This window comes from Strongyloides ratti (genome assembly GCF_001040885.1).
Source record: "Strongyloides ratti genome assembly S_ratti_ED321, chromosome : 2".
Classification (NCBI taxonomy): Eukaryota; Metazoa; Nematoda; class Chromadorea; order Rhabditida; family Strongyloididae; genus Strongyloides; species Strongyloides ratti.
The window spans coordinates 11,941,434-11,969,288 of NC_037308.1; the positions used below are offsets into that span (position 1 = coordinate 11,941,434).

The 27,855-nt window shown below is 20.0% G+C and overlaps 6 protein-coding genes across 6 annotated transcripts; 3 read left to right on the forward strand and 3 right to left on the reverse strand.

Moving 5' to 3' along the window:
- Nucleotides 1–756: 756 nt before the first annotated feature.
- On the forward strand, nucleotides 757–1,839 carry SRAE_2000382300 (Torsin-like protein; the record flags this gene model as incomplete). Its single annotated transcript, XM_024655063.1, has 2 exons — nucleotides 757–934; nucleotides 977–1,839. The coding sequence occupies 2 exons, from the start codon at nucleotides 757–759 to the stop codon at nucleotides 1,837–1,839; spliced, it is 1,041 nt and encodes a 346-aa protein (XP_024508372.1).
- Nucleotides 1,840–1,917: 78 nt separating this feature from the next.
- SRAE_2000382400 (Glycoside hydrolase, family 63 and Six-hairpin glycosidase-like domain-containing protein) lies at nucleotides 1,918–4,526 on the reverse strand (the record flags this gene model as incomplete). Its single annotated transcript, XM_024655064.1, has 2 exons — nucleotides 1,918–4,378; nucleotides 4,501–4,526. The coding sequence occupies 2 exons, from the start codon at nucleotides 4,524–4,526 to the stop codon at nucleotides 1,918–1,920; spliced, it is 2,487 nt and encodes an 828-aa protein (XP_024508373.1).
- Nucleotides 4,527–11,102: 6,576 nt separating this feature from the next.
- Nucleotides 11,103–12,649, forward strand: SRAE_2000382500 (Protein pellino; the record flags this gene model as incomplete). Its single annotated transcript, XM_024655065.1, has 2 exons — nucleotides 11,103–11,510; nucleotides 11,570–12,649. The coding sequence occupies 2 exons, from the start codon at nucleotides 11,103–11,105 to the stop codon at nucleotides 12,647–12,649; spliced, it is 1,488 nt and encodes a 495-aa protein (XP_024508374.1).
- A 1,977-nt stretch (nucleotides 12,650–14,626) lies between these two features.
- Nucleotides 14,627–14,992, forward strand: SRAE_2000382600 (Ragulator complex protein LAMTOR3 family-containing protein; the record flags this gene model as incomplete). The annotated part of the gene is made up of 2 exons (XM_024655066.1): nucleotides 14,627–14,834; nucleotides 14,889–14,992. 2 exons carry the CDS (start codon nucleotides 14,627–14,629, stop codon nucleotides 14,990–14,992), a joined length of 312 nt encoding a protein of 103 aa, XP_024508375.1.
- Nucleotides 14,993–15,794: 802 nt separating this feature from the next.
- On the reverse strand, nucleotides 15,795–16,416 carry SRAE_2000382700 (CYTH-like domain-containing protein; the record flags this gene model as incomplete). Its single annotated transcript, XM_024655067.1, has 2 exons — nucleotides 15,795–16,082; nucleotides 16,126–16,416. 2 exons carry the CDS (start codon nucleotides 16,414–16,416, stop codon nucleotides 15,795–15,797), a joined length of 579 nt encoding a protein of 192 aa, XP_024508376.1.
- Nucleotides 16,417–17,300: 884 nt separating this feature from the next.
- Nucleotides 17,301–26,376, reverse strand: SRAE_2000382800 (Reticulon-2; the record flags this gene model as incomplete). The annotated part of the gene is made up of 9 exons (XM_024655068.1): nucleotides 17,301–17,914; nucleotides 21,143–21,652; nucleotides 21,693–21,743; nucleotides 21,791–21,850; nucleotides 21,896–21,955; nucleotides 22,568–23,497; nucleotides 23,554–23,797; nucleotides 25,961–26,049; nucleotides 26,304–26,376. 9 exons carry the CDS (start codon nucleotides 26,374–26,376, stop codon nucleotides 17,301–17,303), a joined length of 2,631 nt encoding a protein of 876 aa, XP_024508377.1.
- Between the last annotated feature and the right edge of the window lie 1,479 nt (nucleotides 26,377–27,855).

Here is a 27,855-nt window from a genome sequence, read left to right on the forward strand (position 1 = left end):
AATTATAGCGATTTAGTTTTCTAACAAATGTATTAATATTATAGAAAAGACTAGTACATAAAGTACCACAAATGTATAAACAATAAATTCTATTTTTAGTAAAATTTATATATTTGGAAATGTTAATGAGATAATAAAAAAAATTAAATAATAATTATTAATAAAAAATAAAACTTTTATATCGCACTTTTTTAACACTTTATATTAGTGTAGTAAAAGCAATAAAATTTCATTTTTTAATTTACAAACATTAATTTGCATATTAAAGCGGTTGTATAAGAATAATAAAATGAGAATGTAAAAAATTTGCATATACATTTTGTAAAAATTGGTTTTAATAATAATTAACCATCTAAATAATGTAAATTTTTATGAAAATAGATTTAAAAAATTGTAGCTTTAAATTTTGCTATTACTTTTAAACTTCATAAATGAATGTCTTGTGATAATATTTTGAAATCTATATATTTGTATGTGTCTTTTACGAGCATGAACTATTTTTTAAACCATCGTACTTTGAATATGTTTAATACTTTGATACAATGGTAAAGTTTCGTTCAAATGTTTTACCAATTGATAAAAAAGTTACTTATTAAAATTCATTTTTCAAAATATTACTAAAAAACAAAACAAAATACCATTGATTTTGTCTTATAACGATCTCCAGGCACTTATTATTTACATGGAGATAACAAAAAGATTTTCTAAAAAAATAATCAAATTTTTTTAAGTAATAAAAAGTCTTAGTTTTAAATTATGCTTATTGGTTATACGGTGATATTGTTATTATACTTATTTCCCGTTATTTACGGAGAATTAATATCAATTATAGTTGGTACAGGAATAGCAGTTGGATTAGGATCATTTCTTTTTTATAACCAATGTAAAGTTCTTGAATGTTGTGAAGCTCCATGGATTCAAATAAGGCATAAAGGTATGTTGAATTTTGTTGCAAAATTTTATTTAATTGGTTTAGAATTATCAAATGCTTTAAGGAAAAGATTATATGGTCAACATATAGCGATAAATTCTATTGAAAGCTTAGTAGCAGGACATTTAAGACAGATTAAAGAAGGAAAATCTAAAAAATCACTTGTCATGTCTTTTCATGGATGGCCAGGTATCGGAAAAACATACACTTCAGCAATTATTGCTGAACATATATTTGAAAAAGGTTTCTCAAGTAAATATGTTAGAAGGTTTTTTGGTTCAAAAGATTTTCCTTTACCAAATCGTGTAAATGAGTATAGGGATAATATTCAGAAATGGATTGCAGGAAATTTATCTGAATGTACAAAAACGTTATTTATTTTTGATGAAGTTGATAAAATGTCTCCTAAAATTCTTGATGCAATATCACCATATGGACAAGAAAATGTTAGAATTAATGGGAAACCTGCAAATGATGCTATTTATATATTTATTAGTAACGCTGGTGGGGATGCTATTGCAAATAAAGTTAGGGATTTTTATTTAAAGAAAGGTTTTAGAGAAGATTTGAAATTAGAAGATTTTGAAAATATTATAAAAGAAAATGCTGTTAATAAGGGTGGTCTTGAGGAAAGTGACATGATTTTTAGAGGTATTGTTGATGTATTTGTTCCTTTTCTTCCACTAGAGAAGAAACATGTTGAAGAATGTATAGAAACTATTTTTACAGAAAGAGATTATAAGAATGTAGAATACAATAAAGAAATTAAGGAATACCTTTTAAAGCATATAACATTTTCACCTAAGAATGATCCTTTGTTTTCGATAAATGGTTGTCGATTAATCGAACATAAAATGAATCTTATAAGTGAAAAGTATTATAGAAAACCGGAAGTAGACGAAATATAAATTTGTATATAAAACTTTAGTGCTAGTTATAAATTATTGATACCAATAAAAATTGTTAGTAAAAATACAATGAAAACATTAATTAAAATCACCAGATAACATTGCTAAGACTAAAGAACTCCATCCATTGAAGGGTCGTGTTCCTTGTCCAGCACCTGTTTGATCATTGTAATTTTCCCAAATGAAACCCGTTTTTTTATATTCGTTGGCTATATTAGATACAACATTGCTTTGCAATTTTTCATACAAATGAAGAGACATAGTTTGATAGGGACCTTTTATATCAGCATAATACTTCAAAGATGATAATGCCATATAATTTATATTTATCCAAATATTACCTCTCCAATATGGAGGATCGTGTTCAGTATTTCTTTTATTGTAATATGGAGAATTCTTTGCTACACTTCTGAGTCCATATTTGCTCCATAAAATATCAGGATCACCAATTTTTCTAAGAATAATCTTTAACTCTGGGGCTTTTGGAGGTATTTGTTTTAAAAGAAATGGAAATATACTATTGTAACCAAAAACATCATCAACAAAACGTAATTCTGCTGGTTTCCAGACTTTTCTAAACCATTTGTATTGTAAATATCCATTATGATCACGATACAATTCATTTTCTAATGTAACTTTCATACTATGGTTACCATAATCTGTAAATGACTCAGATTCATCAGACCAATGATATTTCTTTAATAATTCATAATTATTTAATTCACTTTCTTCTTTGCGTAAATTTTCAATAACATCTATTTGATCTGATTTAACAATTTCTGATAATTGTCTCATAACTCTACTACATAATGCCATCCAACATTTTAAATCTAAATGATATTCTTCATCAGAAGGATCAGAAGCTCTAGGATAATCATCTAAACCTGAAGCAAGTGTTTTTGGGTTTAAAACTTTATCAACATTATCATCACGACCTCTCCATTTAAAAAGATCTTTTTTTGGACCACTTTGACTTTTTTTGAGCCAATTATACCAGAGTTGAAGTCTAGGATATAGTTTAATTAAAGATTCTTTGTGACTGTTTACAAATTGTAAATTGTGTAAAAATTGGTCAATTAAATAAAAGAAAGCTGGAGGATTAGCGACATCATCCTTTTGAATAATAAACTCAGATGGTACTTTGGCTTGTGCTTCATTTCCAAGTATCATTTCACGTGGTATCCAACCTTCAACATTAATAGTATCAAACCAACTACCTAATATTTCAAAAGATAATTCAGGATCAAATTTTCTAATTAAAATATTATGAAATGCTTCATCCCACAGGAAACCTCTTGGAAAAAAAGGTCTTGATGGGACAGCTGTTAACAAGTTATGAGGACCATAATAAAGTAAATAGTCACTTGAAGCATATTTCGATTTTACAATATTTGATCCATGGAAAAATCCAATTCCACCTAACATATTTGACAAAGCAATCCTTCCCATATGTTTATGAGCAGATGAAGCATTCCTTTTATTCAAATTAAATTTCTTCTCAAATTTTACCAAAAATTTATTTGCCTTTTCTTTCAATTTTTCATTATAATTTTCTCCTACATAAACACCACCATTTTTAGATTTATATGTAATATAAACTTCTCCTGAAACTTCAAAATTAAATTGTACAGCAACAAATTTTTGAGGTGTTGTTGTTTCTTTTACCGGTTTAATTGTTGGTAATACATAATTTTGCCTTTCTTTCAATAATTTACTATTCTTCATTATATATTCTTTATAATAAACAGGATTAATAATTGTTGAGTTAAATAAAAATGTTTGATCAATATGATTTTTTGAATGAAATTGTAACTCAAAATGTTCAAAATTTTTTGAATTACCTCTAATTTTTTTATTTCTTTCATCATAAACAAATAATGTTTTATTATCTTGAGATGCAAAATAAAAAATTAATGCTACATTTCTTTTGGTAGTTTTTGTGGTATTTTTTATTGATACATGAGCACTCCAAGAATGTCCTTCACTTATAAAACTTGTATTTAACTGATGTTTTTCATCATTAATTCTTTGTTTTCCATATGTTCTTCCATCATGAAATAGCCAGGCATAATTTTTAACAGAATCTCCACTTTCACACCAATGACGAACAGGTGTATTGTATAATAATGTTTTTTCAGTAGGATGTTCATACCATAATAAACCAAAAAATGGTGATTCTGGATGTCGATTTCGTAAACCAAAATATAAATGAGGACGATATGTACTCCATTTTAATAAATCACTTGGTGAAGTATTACTAACTATAGGTAAATCTGATTTTGTAACTGATAACTGTGGTTGAACATAGTATAGATAATATATTTGATGTAATCCAAATGTTACAATAGCTATATTTGCAATAGCTATTGTATATAATGTACTAACATTAAAATATGTTCTACCTCTAGGTTTAAAAATTTTTTTTTTCTTTTTAATTTCTTCAATCACTTGAGGTTCCATATCAGATTTTGTTTTAACATCATTTTTTCGTAAAATTTCTTTATTTTTTTTGCTCATCAATAATATATTTGAGATAAATCTAAAAATCTTTGTTAAAAATAAATAAAATTTATAAAATATATAAAAAATATAATTAAATTTTTTAAAAATTTACAAATACGGCCAACAGTACATTTCTAATCGAGATAGATAAGGCAGTACCTTTTTTCCAACTTATTTAGTACCATTTTTCATAGTAAAAAAAAAATATTAATTTGTGAAGGCCGTGCCTCGTATTGTCTTTCTTTATATATAAAAAAAAATTTTTTTTTTAATAAAATATATGAAAATGATTAGAATTATCTTTTATATGTACATATCAAATTGTCAACTTTTATTAATTGAAAAATTTTATAAAAAGAAAATAAATTAATAATGTTATAATTATTATTTTTTAAAAATGTTATATCATCCAACTAATATTATTACATTTTATTATTAATTTAAGATATTAATAATCTGAGTGTTTCTTTAATTATATTTGAAAAAAGATTTGCATAAATTTTTTTTTTATAAAAATGTATTAAACATAAAAGACTTTTCGAAACCATAGATAATAAAAGTTTTGATATAATTTTATATTTAAATTATTAAAAAAAAAAGTTAGAAATTTACAAGAAATTGAGGTGATACTATATAGAAATTTACTTTCTTCATATATTTAAAGTATTAATAACGTTTGAAAATTATATTTAATAATATTTCCTGAGGCTTTCACATCAAAGCAAACATTAAAATTTTAAAGATATTTCTTTAATAACTTCATTTTCATATAATTTCCTTGCATTTCAATTAATTTAGATGGTAATTTTTCCTCGTCTAACTACATCTTAAAAATGTAATGCCAAGTCATTTAATGTACATTATAACTTTAATAAATTTGAATTTATTTTTTTCTATATATTTTTAAATATATTCATTTACCTCTTAAATTGTATAGTTAATACAAAAGTATAAATATTTATTATATAATTTTTTTTCTAAAATGCTATGTTGATTATATCTCATAAAATTAGTAAATTTGATATTTGTTACATAATTTTTTGTTTTTATCATAAAAATTTTTAATAAAAAATATTATAATAATGTTAATAATATTTATTTGATATAAAATTAAAATAAACGACATTAATTATCAAAGTCAAAAAGTACATAATAATTAAGTTTATTTAGAAAATAATAGTCAAAAATGATATTAAACCAATGATAATTTTGTTTTCTATTTCATTGCTACTTATAAGTTTAAAGATCAATATCATTTCCAATGTCTTATTTTTATGCCATTAACTAAATTGTAATAAAAGTTTTAAAATTTGCATTTATACAAATTAAATTTTTTTAAGTAATGTAAATTATTTTTTTTTTTTTGCAATATATTTTAAAAAGACAACATAATAATACTAATCGTTCATTTTGATAAAAAAATTTTGTAGATAAAAATTATTATTAACAAATAAATTATACATTTATATAAAAGATTGTTATTAAAAATTAATTTTATAATTTAATAACACAAGAAAACAGTTAAAAAAGCCATTAGAGATAATTATTTTTATAATTTTATTGATGTTAAGAAAATTTTTTTTTAAAAAGAAAGACTTATTATAACAAAAAAATATTTAAAGAATTTTTTTTAAATTAACAATATAAAATTTCTTAATTTTTTTTTTAATTTTTATTTTAACTACTTTTAATATATTTATTTTAACTACTTTTAATATATTTAATAAAATTAATTTAAATATTTAATTAAATAATATCATTTCATATCAACATCAAACTTTTATAGATGAATTTTTTATGAAGTTACTAATTATAAAGGTAAAACAATTTTTGTCATATAAAGATAGACAAATTTTGTCAAGATAAAATTTATCTTTGAAATATTATTTTAATAGAATATTTTAATTACATCATAAATTAAATTTTTTTTATTGTTTTTTTTTTAATTCAACAATATATATCTTAATAAATAAACCTATTAAAGATACCATAAAAAAATTTTTTTCTATTATATTTTGTCTAGTTACAATTTAAGTATATACTAATAGAATATGTAAAGTAATTTATAAAAATGTTTATATTATAAAAATTAACTATGTGAATATTAAAATTTAATATAATTAAATGATACCTGTATCATTAATTTGATTTATTTTAACTTTTTTTTTCTATATAAATTTATTTTTTAATTAACAAAATGATTTTAGAGTCATTTTAATATTTACAATATAAAATTACATAATAATTTTTCTCTTTTATTTCTAATTATTTTACTTTTAAGTAATTATATATTTTATATTTTAAAATACGTCATTTTTTTTTAAACATAAAAATAAAAAAAATTTATTTCTTACAATTAAATATACTTTTTATTAATCACAAAAGTTAATAAAATTATAAATTAATATTCCATGAAATTGAAAATGTTTATTTAAATAAAATAAATCTAATGTTAATTTTTTACTTTGAAAATATAATTTATTTTTTTTTACTATATATAAAAATCTTATTCAGACTAATATATAAATATATATGAATAGATAAATATATAGTTAAATAAAATTTTATTGTTCATTTCTATAAGAAAAAATAATTAGAGAAAAAAGAATAACAATATTTTGTCTAAACAACCAATAAGATACATAATTTTTGTTTTGATATACTAAAAATTTTATTATATTCAATTTTTTATAATAAAAAGTTTATAAAATATTGAGATGTATAACTGGTTAAATTTTTAAAATGATTACTTTCTTTTTTAAAAAATAAAAAATTCCAGGTAATTTTTATTCACTTTTAATTTTATTTTAAATAATTTTTTTTTTATTGAAAAATTGTTATTTCTATTGTTTTCTAACCCAAGATTAGAATATCATGTATGCAATTTTTTTTGTTATCATAATATATTGCAAAAATATAAAAAAAAAAATTGTTATTTAAAAAATGGAGATGTATAGAAAAATCAAAAAAAAAAAATAGAGATTATATATAAATATGTTTACTTTATAATCATCTTTGTATTTTATATGTAAATGGATATTAAATGACGAGTTTTATGTTTTATTTTTCATTTATTAAGAATTGTTATTTATATATTTTTTTAAATATTTTTCACATTTTCACATTATCCTACATTTATAAGAAAACATTAACTGTGTTTCATTAAAAAAGGTAGAAAAATATATATATATATTTATTAATGCGCTAAATATAATTAGACAAATTTTATTTAAAACAACTGTGTAATAAAATATTTTTTTACAGGTATCGACGTGCTTTTGTCTTTTATAAAATTTATATAATATTTAATATATTTTCATAATAATGAATAACAAAAAACAATAAATCTGTTTTTTTTTTTTTTAATTTTCTCAATATTATAATTACTTTTTTTTTTTTGTATTTTCAAAGCCATTAATAGAAACAAAAATATATTTTTATTCTATATTTTAAGTTATCAACTACATTACTTAATGTGAATAATCAAAAACAGGATAAATACTTTTTAAATTAAAATTTTATTTGATATATAAGATTAAATATTGATATACTTATATATCTATGTATAAACATAGTAGTCCAAAAGAGAAAAATAATAATATTAAAATAAGAAAACTAAAAAATGAAGAATAGAATTACACTTGAATTGGGTATCAAAAAAGTATTTTTTTACATCTATTGTTTTTTATGACTAATATATATATATAAGCTAAAAGTTAAAATTTTATGATGATTATTTGATTATACATTTAGGTTAATTAAATATTTGTAAAATTTATGCTATATTATAAAGTTTCTCTCATTGGAAGTAATAATAAAATATTTTTATTTTTTAATCTTAATTAGAATTATTTTAATATAATCTGTTGGTTCTTGAATAACAATTTTTCTTTTTTTTTGGTTTTGAAATATTGTTATATTTATTACATTAAAATATATATATATATTTATTTTTATACAAATAAAAAAAGGAAAAAATAAATTAAGTTTATTATATTTTGATCTTTATTTTGTAATTTATTGCTTCAAATAATTAAAAATTAAGTTTATTGTCATATGTTATAATATAAGTTTATAAAAATATTTTTGTATAACAATCATTATATTATAAAACATACAATTGATTAGTTGTGTTAATCTTTTTAACTAAAACATATAATCATTATATCAAAAATAATAAGGAAATAATGATAATATTATTTATTATATTGTTTTACATCTTTTTTTTTATATAATTTTAAAGTAAAATGTTTTAAAAGATTATATCTTTTCTTGAAAATGGTATCTTACTTCTTTTTTTGTAAAAATAATTTAATGTCCTTAATACTTTATGCGATTAAGTTTAATCTAATTTTGAGTGAAAAGTTTAATTTAGCTATCAAAAATTGTGATTTCATTCTAAATGTTTTTAAACGCATTATTATGCCAATTTTATTTTGAGTTAAATTAAATAAAGCTAAAGAAAATATAATTTTTAGTCGCTAGTTAACATCAAATTATATGCATATCTGTGAAAATTATTTGGAAATTACTTTTTTTTTTTTAAAAATGATTCACATTGTTAAATGCTAGTATTTATTAAGATAAAGTAAAAATAAATTGTTTATAGGAAAGACTAACAATCTAAAATATTATAACAAAAAATATTGTCGATTTTCTAATAATAATATAAATAAAAATTTAGATAATTTTTATAAAATCTTATAATATAATATTTAAAATAATAATAATATTTTTTTAAAATTGTAAAATTTTTTTTTTAATTATATTTAAAAATTAAAAGATAATTTCAATGTTGTTTTTTTTTAAACTTGATTACTTCATTTTTATATATTATTCTTAAAATTTTTTTAATAATATTTATTGAAGCATATATAATTTATCCATCTTTTGAAGTACAGACTAAAAAACTTTATAACCATGTTTGAAAAATAGTCAAACATAATGCTTTTATGTTTAATGATAAAAAAAAAGTAGGCTGAATATGTGATTCTTTATACATCAGCTGTCATGACCAATAATTTTCCTTCCTTTTGACCGCTTTTATCATTTACTACTATTATTACAAATTTTTAAGTACTTAAAAATGAGATAAAAAATAATTTAGTTACTTATTTATAAGCAATTGATGGGGGATTTAAAAAGAGGTTATATATACAAAAAAAAAAAAAAGAAATATATATATTTTTTTTTTTAAATTTTTATTATAATAATATGACATATGAAAAATAAAAAATGAATGTATTTATCTTTTTAATAATTTATATATATAATTTTTTATTTTATTAAAAATAATTTACAAATATTTAAAAATTATTATTTGTTGAAGTAAGACTATGATCATGCTTTCAGTATATATATATATATATATATATATTTATGATGTATTTAAGAATCAAGGGCAAGCCAACATTGACCATTGTTAAATGTATTATATGTATATATTTGTGAATAAGAGTAAAATTATAGCACAACTTTTCATCAATCAACTATCATTTTGGTTGTCTTTTGACATTACAATAATTACATGGATTATGTGACAAAAAATTATCATTCTTCATTTATACTTATTTTTCTTATTTATTTATTTTTCTTATTAAATTTTAAATATATATATATATATTGTTTTATTTATTAATATTATTATTATTTTATTAAATTTATTATAATATATTATTACAAATTAACTTTTTTCCATTTGTTGTTTTATTACTTTATATATTTCAACATTATCAACAAAATTAATCTTGATTTATATTGTTTCATTTATCCAATATTTAAATTAAATCTATTTTTTTTAATGTAAACAATAAATAAAAGAGGTTCCCTGTCATCTGCTATACTATAAAGAGGTGAAGGCTATTATGGCACTTTTAACCAGCTTTTGAAAAAGAAAAATCAATAATAGAGTATAGATGTACGTTAGTTTATATTAGGTTATACTTCTTTACACTAATTGATGATGTAAATTTTTCAATTGTAAAAATAATAAAAAAAAATATATATGTTTTTATAAAAATAAATCATATAATTTATACTAAATATTTTTGATTATTCTTCTACTAAAACAGACTATGTTTTTATCACTACATTTAAAACTATATATAAAAATATTATTATATGATTTAAAAATTTATATAAAAAAGGAAGTGATAGGATGTAGAATTATAAAAAAAAAAAATAATATGTACACAAAAAAAAATATACTATTATATATATATCACCTTGAAAATTATGTATTTTGTTCTTTGTTAACAGAATTTTTTATTAAAATGTTATATGTACATATTTCTTTTTATGTCCCAATACATTTAAAAATATTTTTAGATGACCATTACTATTTTAAAGATAATGGGTTTTTTTTTTCTTTAAACTATGTTTTATAGATGAATAAAAATTTAAAGTTATCCTTTACCAAACTCAATATATACTCTTTTATTTTTTCCATCTTTTTTTCTTAAATTATTTGATTATACGTTTCATTTTTTTTAATAAATTTTTATTTATATTATTTCTTTTACTTTTTTTTTTCTTAAAAAAAAAAGAATTATTTTTTATTATATTATTTTATTTAATCTTTTTGTTACTGATACACTGTATTAGTTAATAATAACCTTTATACATTTATTTATTATTTTTTGTTAATTAATATCGTTAAATTTTTTTAATTTATTTTTGTTTCTACATTTATTTTTTTTATTTATTATTATTTTCTTCTTTTTCTTTTTGTTAATATTATATATATTTATATATAATTTTAGATGGAGAAAGATCTGTCTTTAGATACAACATTAGATTCCTTAAAAAAATCACCAAATTCAGATGGTTCTGATAATAATGAAAATTTTACAAATAATTTTGATGTCATTAACAAAGATATAAATAATGAACCTGTTATTTATGGAGAATTAATATTACTGGGTTATAATGGATCTCAAGAGAGTAGTAGAACATCTGCACATGGAAGAAAACATCGATCAAAAATGAGATTATGTAAAAGAGAAATAGCTAATGGTATTAAAAAAGGGACTATATCAAAAATTTCTGAAGAACCAACTAAAAATTCTGCTATACAAGATTCATCTAGACATGTTGTATCATATTCATATAACAAAGGACATACTGTTTTAGTTGAATATGTTCCAGATTCTGAAAAAGATATGTTTCAGGTTTGTTTTGTTTTTAAATAAGTAATAATATCATCTTTATTTTTTGATATATTTTTTAGATAGGTCGTTCCTCTGAAAAACAAATAGATTTTACAATTGTAGATACATGGTTAGCAGTTGGTTCTAATATGGTATTATCACCAGCTGGTAATAATATTCGTCTTTTAAAATCATCAAATAATAATGGTGAAATGCAACAACGACCTATTTCATCAACAATCTCTAGGTATGCTTGTAGAATTATTTGTGATCGTCAAAATACTGAAAAATGTTATGTATATGCTGCAGGTTTTGATTCATCTAAAAATATTTTTTTGGGAGAAAAAGCAACAAAATGGACAAAAAAGACTGATGAATGTGATGGTTTGACAACTAATGGTGTACTTATACTTCATCCACATGGTATTTCTGAAGCAAATTCAGGTAAAGATATACAAAGTGATGGTACCAAAGATATGTATGTATGGAGAGAAATAAGTGTAGATGGAGATATATATACATTAAGAGAAAGTAGATCATCAGCAAAAAGAGGAACATTAGTAGAAAATGAATCTAATCAACTTCTTGATGGAACTTTAATTGATTTATGTGGTGCTACACTTTTATGGAGATCAGCTGAAGGTTTATCTAAATCACCATCAAAAATTGAACTTGAAAGAAGATTAGATGAGTTAAATGGAACAAAACCACAATGTCCTGTAAATTTAAATACTTTAATAATACCAAAAAGAAAATCAAATTCTATTACACAACGTCAACCTTATGTTTATATGTCCTGTGGACATGTTCAAGGAAAACATGAATGGGGAATGACAAAAAATCCATCAAATGGATCTACAACTTCTTATAAATGTCCATTATGTTTAGTCGATTCAAAAAAAGTAATACAACTTGTTATGGGTATGGAATCAGCATTTCATCTTGACTCAGATACACTAGAATATTGTTTTAATCCTTGTGGTCATATGGCTTCAAAATCTACTGTTGAATATTGGTCTAGAATTCCACTTCCACATGGTACTAATTCATTTCATCCAGTTTGTCCTTTTTGTACTTCACTCCTTATACTTGAAAAACCACACATAAAATTAATATTTCAAGATCATTGTTATGATGGTTATGGTTGTGGTTACTCATAGTTTATCTCATTTATATAAAAACAATTTTAATGTTGATATTTAATTTTTTTTTATATCTGTGATAAAAAGGAATATTTATTAATTATTTGTGTAAAAAAAATTATGACAACAAATGAATTATTTGATACCAAAGCATAAGTCATTAAATATTTATTATTCTATTTGTCAAGGCATTTTAATAAATAATAAATTAATTTCTAAATTATTAATTTATTTTTTTTTTAATGTTTATGATATATCATTAATTTTGTTAATAAGAAAATGAGATGTATTCTCTTTTAACATATCCAATCTTAAATATAATACATCTTTTTAAATACTTTTTCTTTTGATATATCTTCTCTTTTTTAAGTTAAAAAGTTTTTTTTTCTAAACAAAAGTAACAAGATGTTTAGAGGCATTTTAATTTTCCAATGTCTTTTTTTATTCATTTTTCATTTTTTTTTGATGTTTTTCAATCATTAAAATTAAAAAAATTTGTTCCACTTCAAGGAAATAAAATTCTTTATTTAAAAAAATCAAGTATTTAAAAAAATGTTGAAATTTTTATTGTCTTTTTTTTATTATTATAAAATGTCTTCTTATCAATAAAATATAAATCTTTATGATTGATACGTTATTCATCAAAATTTTACATTTTTGAAGAAGTTTATTTTTATCATAAAATGAAAGCTTTTAAACCTGGGGATAAACATTTTTTTTTTTCAATGTTTAAATTTATTAACTTATAAAGTTTCACTTAATAAAGAAAAAAGGTTAGATTAAAATTAATCTTAAATTTATCACTTATTATTTATTGGCAAATGTATATGAATTTTTTTTTGGTGTTTTTAAATTTTGGTAAGACTATGTTTTATTGACTGTATTTTTTATTTGCAGTTTCATTTGGTATTCTTATAAATCAACTTTTTTAAAGAATGTTATATTCCATCAAGTTGTCAATGACATTATTATTTGAAAATTTGTTTTGAAAACTTACTAATGACTTTTAATATAATAATTATTTTTTTAGCACTAAATTTATATATTCTAAAATTATCATTTTTAAAGAATCTTTTTAAAATTGATTTTTTGATTCTTTCTTTAAATAAATATTAATATGGTTATCTATAAAGAAGCTAATAATTTTTTCTTATAAAAATCAAATTTTTAAAAATTATTTTTCTTATCAATATGCTTTTTTTTCGAGAATAATTTTATACAATTTTCAAGATTTAGGATAAAAATATGTTTTATTATTCTGTAATTTAAAGAGTTTAAGATGCAATGTTTTTTATGTCATTAATAAAATTTTTCAAAGTTAATACTCCTACCATAAAATCTTACATTAAAATAGCGAAAATAAAAAAAAAATGTCTGAATTTTATTGCTTTGAACTTTATTTAAAATTCGATGTTTTTCTATTCCTCTAAAATTTTAATGTGAAATAAATAAATATTGAAAAACAAAAAATAACTGTTTTTTGAAATATTCATTTAATTTTAAAATTAAGAAAAAGATCTTTTGTGATTATCTCAGAAAACTATGATCATAACTTAATGAATTAATAACCATTTGATTAAAAAACTATAATTTCCAGTTGTGTTTTTCAAATTTTGATTAAAAATGTTTACTAAAAAAAAAGTTATAAACACTAAAAATATTTAATTTTTTCCCTTGAAAAATAAATTTTTTTACTCATGTGTAAACTTTCATTCAAATATAATTTATTATTTAAAAAAATGACATTACTTGCGTCTTGGAGTTATGTCTATGTAAAAATAAATGTGTTTTTAAAAAAGAAAGTTTTTTAATTTTAATCTTTTCCTATTAACATTGATAAAATTAAAAAAAAAATTACTAGTAATGTTATCATCTTATAGTTTACAAAAAGTTGATGTCTTATAGCGAATGACACAACGCGAACTGGTAAAATATTCTTGTTAATTCTTGCAAAAGTTTTATCATTAAACACGTGCTACATTTTTTACATTAAAAATGAGAATTCAGGATAGTCTACAAATTATACTTAATTCAGTTGATGGATTGGAAAGTATAACAATAATTGATCCATATTGTTCTATTGTTACTACGATTGGAAACAGTACAAAAGCTCAACTTGGAGCAATTCAAGGATATAAATCTATCTGTGATCAAGTTAAAAAGTTTCAAATTGGTCAATTAAAATCATTATCATTAATATATGGTAATAAAACTGTTGTCTTTCTTAAGATAGATATTCTTTCTTTTATAATGATAGCTGATAGTAAAGTTAGTGGGCAATATCTTGTTCAGTTGCGAGATAAGTTAACACCAATTATGGAGGAATGCTTAAGAGCAAGTAATATGTTGCGGGATTTTTAAAATACTATGATACTAACTGTAAATGAATAACAATCAATGGTATATGTAGGAAATTATTGCAAAAATAATTTTTTGTTAATGTATTTATCTTATATATTGTTCTTAATCCCTAATCTTTAATTTCTAATCTAAATATGTATAAAACAAAATTGAACTTAATAAAATTGTTTTTAACAAATATTTACATAGACATGGCTCCAAGAACGCAAATAATGCCATTTTATTATATTAAAGAATATTTCAATTGAAATTTATACATGGGTAAAAAATGAACAAAAAATTTATGAAATTATTTTCAATATATGTTACGTTTTTGTCCAAAATTTGAAAAATATTTCTAATGATTGTAATTATCGATCAAAAAATTATTGTTTTATTAAATTGTTTCCATAGTTTATTGAAGTAATCATGAAAAAAAAATTGTCTTTTGTTTAAAAAAAATAATAAATATATTTGTTTAAAATTTTTTTTCTATTTTTTCTTCATATATTAAGCATATTGATAGCTAATGTATATTGCATTGATTAGCTATAATTATATTTAAAAATGATACAAGAATTTTTAAATTATTTTGTTTGAAAAAATTAATTTTCACACGTTTTTATCATAAAAAAAAAAACTTTTAATAGTAATAATGACTATTAGCAAATAAATTCTTGTGAAAATAAAACAATAATTGGTTCGCAATAAAAACTTTAATATAAAAAATTACAAAGCTATTTATTAGAAACTAATAATATGTTATTAATACAAAAAAAAATTAACGATAGAATTTTTTTACAATAAAAATAAATAGAAACTTTTAAAATAAATTACACTTGTTTAAAATGTTATTAACAAGTAACTCTGCATAAGACGCTGTAGGAAGAATTTCATTTTTATGAATATCAAAATTTATTAATAATATTTTTTTCAACTTAAACCAAACTTCTTCTTTACAAACTTTTTCATTTTCTAAAATATATTTTATACTCATAAAATATCCCATATCTTCAACGAGATCAAGATTAATAATAAAATTATCTTTACAAAATTGCCTTCTACTAATTTTTATTGAAGCCATCTTGTTTAGGGCAACAGACAATAACAACTAAAAAATTTGAATTGTCAAAGAATAATCAAAACTAATTTACCGATGCTTCTTTTGAGGTATCATCAAAACACATTTTTAAATGAATACATTTTTTATAATTTTCTTCATCATTAGTTTTATTATAAAACAAAATTTTTGTATAACTAACATCATCAAAATATTTTTGAATTTTTATCAAACCATTTGGGCATTGATAATAATCTGATTGAATAAAATGTATCCTACCAAGACTTTCAGTGAAATCAAAAATTATTTTTTCAATTTTTTCAATATCCTGTACACGTATACGTAATTTGATAAAATGTGTTGTTAATACGTTGTCTGTAAACATTATATAAAAAATGATAAAATGTATGAATCACATTAAATCTAATTTCATCAGACTTTTTTTTGAAAATTTAAATAATTTATAATCCTATACAATACTATTACAATAAATTTTGCATATTAAAATTTAATTTTTTTTTGTTAAAAAAAAGTGATTATTATAATACTAATTCATTTGGAATTAGTATACACAAATTTTCTAAAAGATATTAAAAAAAAATGTGATAAATATACATTGTGTTCCATGAAAGTCTTCTCTCTTGAATTACTTTGTATATGGTATCAAATTTAATTTACAAAGGACTTTTTAATCAATACATAAACTGATATATTTTTTATATCGTCTACTTTTTTTTATTATATTATTGAAAAAGTTGTATGTAATCTTTTTTCAAGAACAATTTTTTAATCGTATATTTTTATTGTTGAAATAAATTTTAAAATGATTTTTTTTGTATTTTAAAAAATTACTTCCCTTTAAAAATTAAATAAAACATAAAAATTGAACTTAACAAATTAAAAATAAGCAAAAGTTTATTTATAAAAATTAAAAATCCATTAAAAATACAATTAGCCAAAATCTGAATAAATAATTAAAAATGTATATACTTCTCAATCCCTTCTATATTTTATTTTTTACATTGTATAAAATTAAATACTATTAGATTAAAGTATTAACATTGTTGAAAATAATATATATCATTAAAGGTAAAATATCATAATTGGAGAAAAGTTCTTCTAAATAATATTATAAAAAACTGGATAAATATTTTTAAAGAAGTTGGTTTTTTTTTATATAAATATTCTTTTCGAAATATAAAAAAATCAAAAAGAAACTTTTTAAAACATTAGAACAAAATGATTATATAAAACCAAACAAAATTTTCCCTATTGATCTTTCTTTTCTGGTTCAACTGGAGCAGCATTTTGTGTACAGGGACCACATAATTTAGTGATACATGGAGCTTTTTGTTCAATTTGTTTTGTAACTTCATGTATTTTTTCTTTAGCAATTTTTAAGTAAGCATCAATTGGTTCTTGGTAAACTTCATAGAATTTTGGTAACGTAAAAGCTCCAATCAAAATAATAAATGATAAACCAAGTAAAGAAAACCATCCACCAACATAAGTTAAAGCCCAACAAATACCAACAAATTTGACTGATTCACAAATGTTTTCAATAAGGAATAATTTTTGAAGTTTACCTATTCCTACTTGTAATTGTTCAACAATTACATCAACTTGAGCATGAACCTTCTCACTTGGGATGGTAAATTGTTCATTAAGGTAAACATTAAATGGATTTCCTGAATCACCAGATTTAACTTTAGCTTCAAAAGCTTTAAACAAGCGGAAACCAAGTGTTGTTGTAAGAATGAGAAGTGAAGCATATGCAAAGAGGGAAATAACTGAAAGCTTGGTTAAAAGAAGAAGAACCAAAAGTGAAAGCGAAAAAGCTATTCCAGATTTCTTTGGATCACGCCAATACAGAATATCCATCACTAAAAATAAATAAATTTAATATATAAAAAAAATAAAAAATTTTAATATAATTTTCTTATTTCTATTTTTTTACTTTTTAGTAGTATAATATAATAAGGTTATTCTTTTAAAATACTTTTACACAAGCATTTTAATACTTTTAAAACTTTGTATAAACTATGACAAACTACTTTTACTAAATTCGAATTATGGTAGAAATATAGTCATATAAAACTAAAGGTTAAAATATGACTATGTGGAAGTTATAAAATTCAACAACTCATAGACGTGGTGTTTTTTTTTTTGATTTTAACAATATAAAAAAATATGCTTGTTGTGATATTACATAGGTATACCCTAACAAAAAAACAAATTGATAAAAAATAATAATATAAAAAAAATATATTATCTCTATCTACTAAGTATATATTTAAAAAAAAAATTCTTTTATTAGATTTAATTTTAATAAATATTCCAAATTTTATCACTGTAAAAGAAAGTGGTTTTAATCTTAATTACAACAATCAACCCATATTTACAAAGATTGCTTTAAAAATTAATAAATACCAAAACTTTTATTTTTATCAATAATTTTATATTAAGTTATTTTTTCAATAATATTTTTTCCTACCAAAACATATATTTTTTATATCATTAAAAAAACAACAAAAAAATAAATATTAATAGCATTTAAAAATAAATAGCGGGTGTAAAAACAATTTTAAAAATTGAAGTCATGTGATTTTCTATGTTTTTCTTACTTACATTTTTGAGATTTTTGAATATATTCAAAAATAGATTTAGAAAATTTAATAGTCAAGTAAATTAAAGAAAATATTAAAGTTACATTTGTCAGTAACTTAAATAGCAGCTTAATTATCATACACAATAATGAATAGATAGCATTAAATACGCTCCCAAGTTTAGACATCTTTTTATTATAATAATTTCTATAATATATCCTTAATATACTGAGAATAAAAATAATAACAAAAATGAAGTAATAAATATTACATTAATATTATATAACATATTAAATATAAAAGCCTTGAACATTATACTCTATTGTTCTTTAACATTTATATTACTTAAAAATAATACGCAAGTATCGTTTAAAATGACATTAAAATTTATAAAAATAAAAAAAAAAGTAGCCTTTATTTTTTGATTTATTATAAAAAAACTTCCTACTGATAATTTTATTTTTTTTTTATTATAATGTCTTCCTTTACTTTATTATAAATGGAGTCGTCATGTGGCACTTTATTCTTAAATGTTTTATGTTTAAAAATAAATGTAAAAAAGAAAGAAAATGAGTAGCAAAAATGATAGTATACTAATATTTCATATGAATGGGGTATGTTAAAATGTTTTAATAATAATATTACAGTTTTACTTAAAATTGCCTTTAAAAGTTAAAGGACATATATATATATATATATAAAGAAATATTTATGGTGAACATTTATTATCATATATAGTGCCATTTATGTACAACTCTATAAAAACTAGGAAGACCCGTACAAGAGGCACAATGAATAATTTTGGTAAGAGAAAATATATTCGGATAAATCAAGATTGGGTAAGATAGTTAGAAAAGAATAATATATTTTATACATTAAAACATAAAATGTCCCAGGAGTAATTGTATATAAAAGGGCAGTACAATATAACAAAAATGGGTGGTATAAGTGTAAGGGGTCTTATAAATTAAAATTAATACAATGAAACTAGTGTGCCATTGTTAACAATAATGATAGTAGCAGTACTGGAGACGACGGATGTGTATGATATATACATAAGTACATATAAGACTGTATTAAAGAAATGAAAATAAAATAATAAATATATATGCTAAAGTGAAACACGGTATATATATATTTATAATATAATATAATGATAGATAAAAATAAATTAAATTGTTAAAATTGCTTTTTCATACTACATGAAATTTTTAAATTATATAAAAAGAAAAACATAAATAGAAAATGAAAAGAGGGAAGTGATGGGGGTAAGTTAATGAAGATAGTAATAAAAAAAAAAAGAAGAAACAATAAAAATTTCTTTCTAATCATTTTTAAGAATAGCCGTCATACTTTTTAAAACTAATGATATGAATAATTATAAAAGTTGCGCATTAAAAAATATAAGAAAGAGAGGGAAAATAATAAAAGAAAGGAAAAGAGAAAGAATAGAAATTGGGATGATAAAAATTACATAAACTTATCATCTTGTTAAATATGTATTATACATTTGTATAAAGCTAATTGTTTTTTTAAAAATGGTACTTGATATATATAAAAGAAAATATTAAATATTAAGAATATACAATACTAACAAAATATTTGTTTCAATTTTTATAATGAAATTTTTATGTAAATAAGAAAAAATTTGTACAAACTTTTTGGTGAAATGTTTATTTTTAATAGAAAAAGGGCTTTTTCTTTTTTTTTTCTTGTTTCAAAATTTAAAAATGATGACTATTTCTTTACTTTATATTGTTGTTTCATGATTGTAAGGGATTAAAGCAAAAAAAGTCAGAGAAAAAATTATCTATCAAAAGGAAATGAGTGATAAAAGTAATAGGTTTTGATTAAATCAAATGACAGAAAGTTTTATTATCACGAGTGATAGTAACAAGTAATTTATCTCAACTAATATGGCTTTTTCAATTGATAAGAATAATATATATATAATTTTCCAAGCATTAAATAGTAAATTGAGGAAAAGGCATTATATATTATAAATAGTAATATCAAAACAAAGTACTGTTAAAAATACAGTTTAATGAGAATAAATTAGAAGGTAATTAACTAAGATTAAGCAAACTATTATAAACATATGCTATCATTATAATTATAATAATCTACAAATTTTTTTTAATAATATATATTAAGTAATAAATCATAAATTTTTTCTTTACAATTAATTTTTAAAAACCACTAAAACAATTGTTAACGGCAAAGTTGTTGCAGGTGATATCAATTATATATTCATAAAATATATTTTTAAAATATTAGAAACAATAGTATGTGAAATAAATAAAAGTGAATATACCAATAGACTTTTTAGAAAAAAATAACATTTTAAAGTCATGTGATAATTAGTAAATATTGTCATCTTTAATTACAAAGAAAAAATAACCTTATCAAATTATATTATTCACTTTAAATAGGAAATAGGTAAATTCCTTTTTTTAAGTATACCAAAAGAATAACAATTTTAAAATATTTGAAAAATAAACAAACCTTTAGGATTGATTGTCTTAAAGTCGACCCATGCTTTATCGTGATGATAAGCTGTTTTAAGAATTGGTTTATGAGGCTCAGAAGTAGAGAAATGATGAGAAGGAGGTGGTGGTCCAAGATTGAGAACTTCAGGTTGATACTCATCATCATTCAAATCTTTTGGAGGAGTTGGTGGACGTGGAACAAAACTAGGTTCTTTAGGAATATCACCACTATCAAAATCTTTATCAACATCATTATTTTTTATTTCATGAGGAATTGTAAGAGGACCATTACGTTGAGGAGTTTCTTCCTCATCAAATTCTTCATTGTTATACTTCTCAATAATATCAGGAGTTACTGGAGTATTTTGTGAGACTGGTGATTCATTACTTTCATTTTCTTCAACAACAGGAGAAATTTCCTGATCTATTGTATGTTTGCCTGTTGAAGCAGCAGCATTAATTCTATCAAGAATATCATCTACAACAGTATGAAGACCACCTTCTGGTGAATGATTAAAAGAATGATCTATGAGATAAAATTTTAGTTATAAAATATCAATAATTACCTTTGTCATCTCTAGAAATTTCAGAAAAGATTTCAGAAGTTTTATCAAATTCTATAAAAAAAAATATTTGTAACTTGTTAAGAGAAATGACAACTTACTTTTGTCATCAGAAGTGTTGAAATGATAACTTCCATTTGATGGATCATCAAATGATTTATCTTAAAAAATATATGAATATATTAAAAAAAAAGATGTTAATTTACCATTATCATGTAAGTTACTTGATTCTTTTGGTACAGATTGACTTGGAATGTTATTCATATCTATAATGAAAGAAATTGAATTGTATCATGTTGAAAGAATAATAATGATGTCAATAAAATTGTTGAAATGTTAAAGTATCAAAAAGTAGATGTTCCCAAAAAAAAAAGAAGTGACAAATAATAAAAATGCTAAGATATAACTTTGTTATTCTCTCTCTATATATATATATTATATTATATGAAGTTAGCGTATCAAAACATTATATTATATTTTTTGGATTGTTAACTAGTGGTAGATAACATAGAGATATTGTTTAAAAGGGTTAAAAATAGAAATGGAAAAATAATTTTACTGTGTTTAACATTTATACATACATCTATGTACCATGTCCAGTAAAATATGATCCTAATATAGAATTATATAATATCAGAAAATTATTTTTTATATTTATTTATATTGAGTAGAATTTTTTTTTGTTGTTATATAGAGATAAAAAGGAATAGTTTTGGATGATGTAAAGTTTGAAGAAATATTTTTTAAAAAATGAATATTGATTTGATAAAAAAAATGACATGATATGTGTACATATATTATATATATATAAAAATTACATATAAAAGTAATGTTATTTGTTAAAATTAAAAGGTAACACATGTATAAAATTAACTTACCAAATGTCTCTTTTTCATTTTTATTTTGTTCATTAAATTCATCGTTTTCTTCATTTTGATTTATTAAATGATTATTTTTTTGGGTGATATCAGGATAATCAAAATTTGTTATATCATCATCTGTCATCTTATATTCAGGTATTGTTGAGTGATTAATATTTGATGTGGGGTATGATTTTTCATCATGAATACTTGGAGAATACATAGTTTGTTGAAGGGTAATTTTTTCAAAAGAATCATTCATAATAGGTGAATTATTTTTATCATCACTTTCTTGGTCATCTGTTGAAGAAAATTCTAACATATCATTTTTTATTTCTTCCTCTTCTTCTTCTTTAAAATGATTATCAAAAGTGTAGAAATTTTTAATATCATCATTTGAAGGTGAAGGTTCTTTAATATTTTTTACTTCATCAAATTGTGAGGTTACAATGTTATTAATATTTGTTGGAATTTCATTAATATGTTCATTGAAAAAATCATTACTTTTGCTTAATAATTGTTGTGAATCAAAAAGTTTATTATCAAAGGTTTCATTAACTCCTTCATCCAATTTTTTTAATTCATAAATATCATGATTATATATTTCGGTGGGTGGTTGAGAAAATGTTACATTATCATGAGGAGTTTCATCATAAAAATGGCTGATTTCTTCTGGTTTATTATTTTCAAATGTATAATTAGTTGTTTCAAAATTAGGGATATCAGTTTCATGTATCTTTGGAGTATTATTAAGGGAATCTTTTGTTTGGTCTGTAATTTTAGTAGCAATATCTGTTGAAGTATCAATAATATTATCAGAAATATTTTCTACAAAATTTTCAAGAGCTGGTGAAGGACTATTGGTGTCAGGGATAATAGATTCTGTGACATAATGAGTAGTTGTAGGTTTTGGATCACTTACAAAAATGTCATCTGTCTCCTTATCATCTATAGAAAATAAATAATATTTGAAAGAAAGATAATAAAAAAATATTTAAACTTACTTTGTATTTCAATATTATTTTTTGAAAAAATAGAAAATTCATCATCTGGTTGGTGTTCTTTTTCAATTACATCATTTGATTTATTATCATCTGATTCTGTTAAATATTTTTCAGGAATATTTTTAAGAATATTATTAACAACTTCTTCAGCTTTTTCAATCATCTCATCATAATGAAGATTTTCTTCAGATACATTTTTACGTACCTCATCCATCATAGAAGAGTTATTGTCACTTGTAGGATTCTGAAAAGATGTTGAATAGATAGAAGAAATAGATGTAGTAATATACGGAATCAGTTTTGTAGTAATTTAATAACAATTTTAAATAATTGAGTAACATAAAAGTTTAAGTTATGTATATAAATGATATTTAATATGATTTAATCTAAATGCATAGTTGGTTGGAACTATTAAAATAAAATGGCATTAACAAAAGGGTAAAAGTCTTATTTTAATAATAGAACTCTTCATGAAACTAAATTGAGTGGTTGATGCATACATATTTATTGAAATGTCTTATAAAGTAGAGAAATAAGAGATATTAAATATTTTTCTAGATTAACTATTTCTATAATAGGAGTGAAAAGATAATATATAAAAAAAAATTAACTTTTGTATTATGACTTATTTATGAAATTTTTCTTTATATACAATTAATAAGTACATTTTCATGTAAAATTTTTAATTATTAATAAAATATATATTGAAAATAAAAATATAAGTATACTTTTACTATTATAATTTATATGAGTTATATATAAATTACAATTTTAAAAATAAAGAAATAGTTAATAATTTCAAGAAAAACCGTTCAATGGTACATTATATAATTATATTTTATAAATGAAAGAAAAGGAAGAAAAATGTTATCAATGAGCCATTTATACTTGGTGTAACTCTAATATCACTATATATAGTGAATATAAATATATATATATATATATATATAATAGTATCTATGTTTATGGAAGACCAAAATTAATGAGAAATAGTTGGCATAAAGATATATACATATATATATTATTTTTATAGTATAAAGGAAATCAAAATTTTGTCTTTTAATTATACTTATTTATTATATATATGTATATACATTGTTTCAAGATATAAGAAAAATGATAGAGATGACGGAGTAAAAGAGTGAATTTTTCTTTTTTATTATTATTGACTCTTTAATATATGAGACTAATTTTTTTTTCATTTAAAATAAAAGAAATATAGAAATATCTAAATTTATGATTTTAAAAAAAAAAAATTATATATTAAAATAAAACTATTTAAAATAAGATTGTTTAAATGGATTTTATGAAAAAATTTTAAATGTACTTTATTTTCTATAATTAATGTTTAGTACTAATATATTAAAAATATATATATTTATTGGAAATAGTAAAATATTAAAGTTAACAAAATATTTATATATTAATTTTACTAAACATTTTTATTTAATTCTTTATACTTCATTTGTTATTTAAGAAATTTTATAAGTTAACACTAAATTTTATTTAATTTTTAAAAATATATATTTATATATATGATATGAAATTATTAATATATATTTTTTTTGATTTTAAAAAAAAATTACAAAAATAAAATAAAAAAATAAAAATTATTACCATTAAAGATATTGTTAATATGAGTAAAAATGTTGTATGACATTAAAATGATACAATATAAAATATAAAAAGTAACAATTCTAATATATATATATATATATATATTTAAATATACTATTTAAATATAAATTTTTTTTATCGTGGATAATCATTTTACATTCGCCTACTGAGGAGTACAAACGTATCTAAAAAAAGGAAAATTGCTCAAAATTGTATAAATAAAGAATATATGTATATTTACAATAATTTAGTTGAAAGTTTGTCAATTTATTATTTTATATATATTATTAATTGTGTATGTAAATGTTTGAGGTAATAAATAAAAAAAAATAGTGATTATTCATATGTATATAAAATTTTGAAATAATTTTTTTATCGATATTAAAGTAAATAAATATATAATTATTTTTTTTATATATTAAAAACATATAATTATAGAAATAGATGAATGATACATATATATATATATATATTTTTTATATCAATAAATTTAAAATCATTTTACACAATATATTTTATATACATATATTTTAAGGTATTTATGAATGAAAAAATGAATATATTAAAAGATATTAGACTGAGGTGAAATTTTCTTAGGTACATATATATTATAAAAATTATCAATATATAATCAAAAAGAATTTGAAAAGAGGTTGAGGATTAGAATATTGTTATTCTTGCAGTTATAAATCAAACTATTAATATTATTTTTTTTTATTAAAAAGAATATAAATGTTGAGTAAATGAAGTCGGCATTCATTTATTGATGAAATATCAAATATTAACTTACCAGAGAAAAAATATCATCCATCTTAATAGTATTCATTTCTTCATCATTCAATATATTTTTGAAAGTATTATTTGATGTTATAGAAGAAGCTTAAAAGATTTAAAGTTAAACATAATTAATAAAAGACAAAAAATATATCAAATATTATAACTTATAATAAAATATACATTCCATTAATTTTTGTTATGTTAAAATATAACATAAAAATTAAATAATAATCTATATTTTATAATTTAATTAACATTATTATATATTCACATAAATTAATATTTTCATATTAGATAATTATCTTGAAAGATAATGTAATTTATTTCTCTTTAATGCTGTTGATTTTCAAACTTACAATCTAGTTTCTCTTCATCTACAGAACAATCTTCATAACCTACCACCACAAATTCTTCTTCTTCATATTCCATTTTTAAACTTATTTTTTTTTATTTAGCTAAAATAAAAAATATGTTTAATCAAGATTTTTTTTTTACTAAAAAAAAAAAATTAAAAACATTAAAATATAGGTTTTTAAAATACTTAAGTTTTATATTCTAACGGTAAATAATATGGTATTTTGCCTTGTCACGAGTAAAAATACTTTTTTTTTATCTTTAAAATAAATTTTTTTTTATATTTTAAATATAATACGAATGATTATAAATATTTTTATAATTAAGTTTAACAATTGATTGTTATAATATTATACATATTCATATAAATTCTAAGTAAGATGTCATTCATGGAATTTTAAAAGAAATTTTTATGATATAAAAAAAAAAGTTTTCTATCTAAGGGCAAATACTTTAATTCTTAATATATAGTAGTACATATATCATTGACATACACCATCTATGAGTCTCATATTTATTATGATGTAAAGAATATTTTATTATACATATTTATAAATATAAAAATACATTTTTATACAAACTATATTAAATGAAAGGATATTTTAATTTTTTCAGTAACAAAAATAATTATAATGAGTATAATTGTAAAAAAGAACTAAAAAAGATAATTTTATATTTCAACATTATTGACCTTTTATTATGACACTTTAAATTATTACAAACGTTTTGGAGAATGTCATATGAAAAAAATAAATATTTTTATCTTCTACGTGATGTGATCAGAATAAAACTATTTTAAATATTTATAAACTACATTAACGGTATAAAAGAAAAAAATTTTGATAATAGAAATTATATAAATGTAAAATAAATAAAAACAAAAATAATAAGAATATTTGATTTTTATATCTTAAATTTATATCCAACAAAAATTTTATTACTATTTATTTTTTTAATACATCTTAATTAATCTTTGATTTGATTATTTATTTTAAAATTACAATGGGGAAAATATTTAAAAAAGATTTTATAATTAATTGACTATTAATCATAAAATATTATTATTATTATATTTTAATTACAATATTTTTAAAATATATTATTAATATTTATGTATATTTTATTTTTTTTTTATATTTTATAATATAAATATGAGTTAAAATTTAAAATATTAAAAATATTATGTCATAAAAATAAAAGAATAAATTTTTAATCCTACAAACATTAAAGGTTAGATATTCTTCTATTGTCATATTATAAATAAAATATATATGTTAAAAAGAAATATTTTTAAAAATATATTATATATACATATAAAACACAAAAAAAATTTTATAGTTAAAGAATTTTAAAATAAATTAATTAAAATTTTGAATTATATAAAAGTTTATAAATAATATAATATAAAATTAAAAATTTTTTTTTTAAAATTTATAGATTAAATTTTAATATATAAATAAATATAAAGAAACATTTTAATATAAAATATATATTTTATAAAAGATTAAAAAAAAATGAATAACATTTACATTTTTATATTGTACAGAAATATCT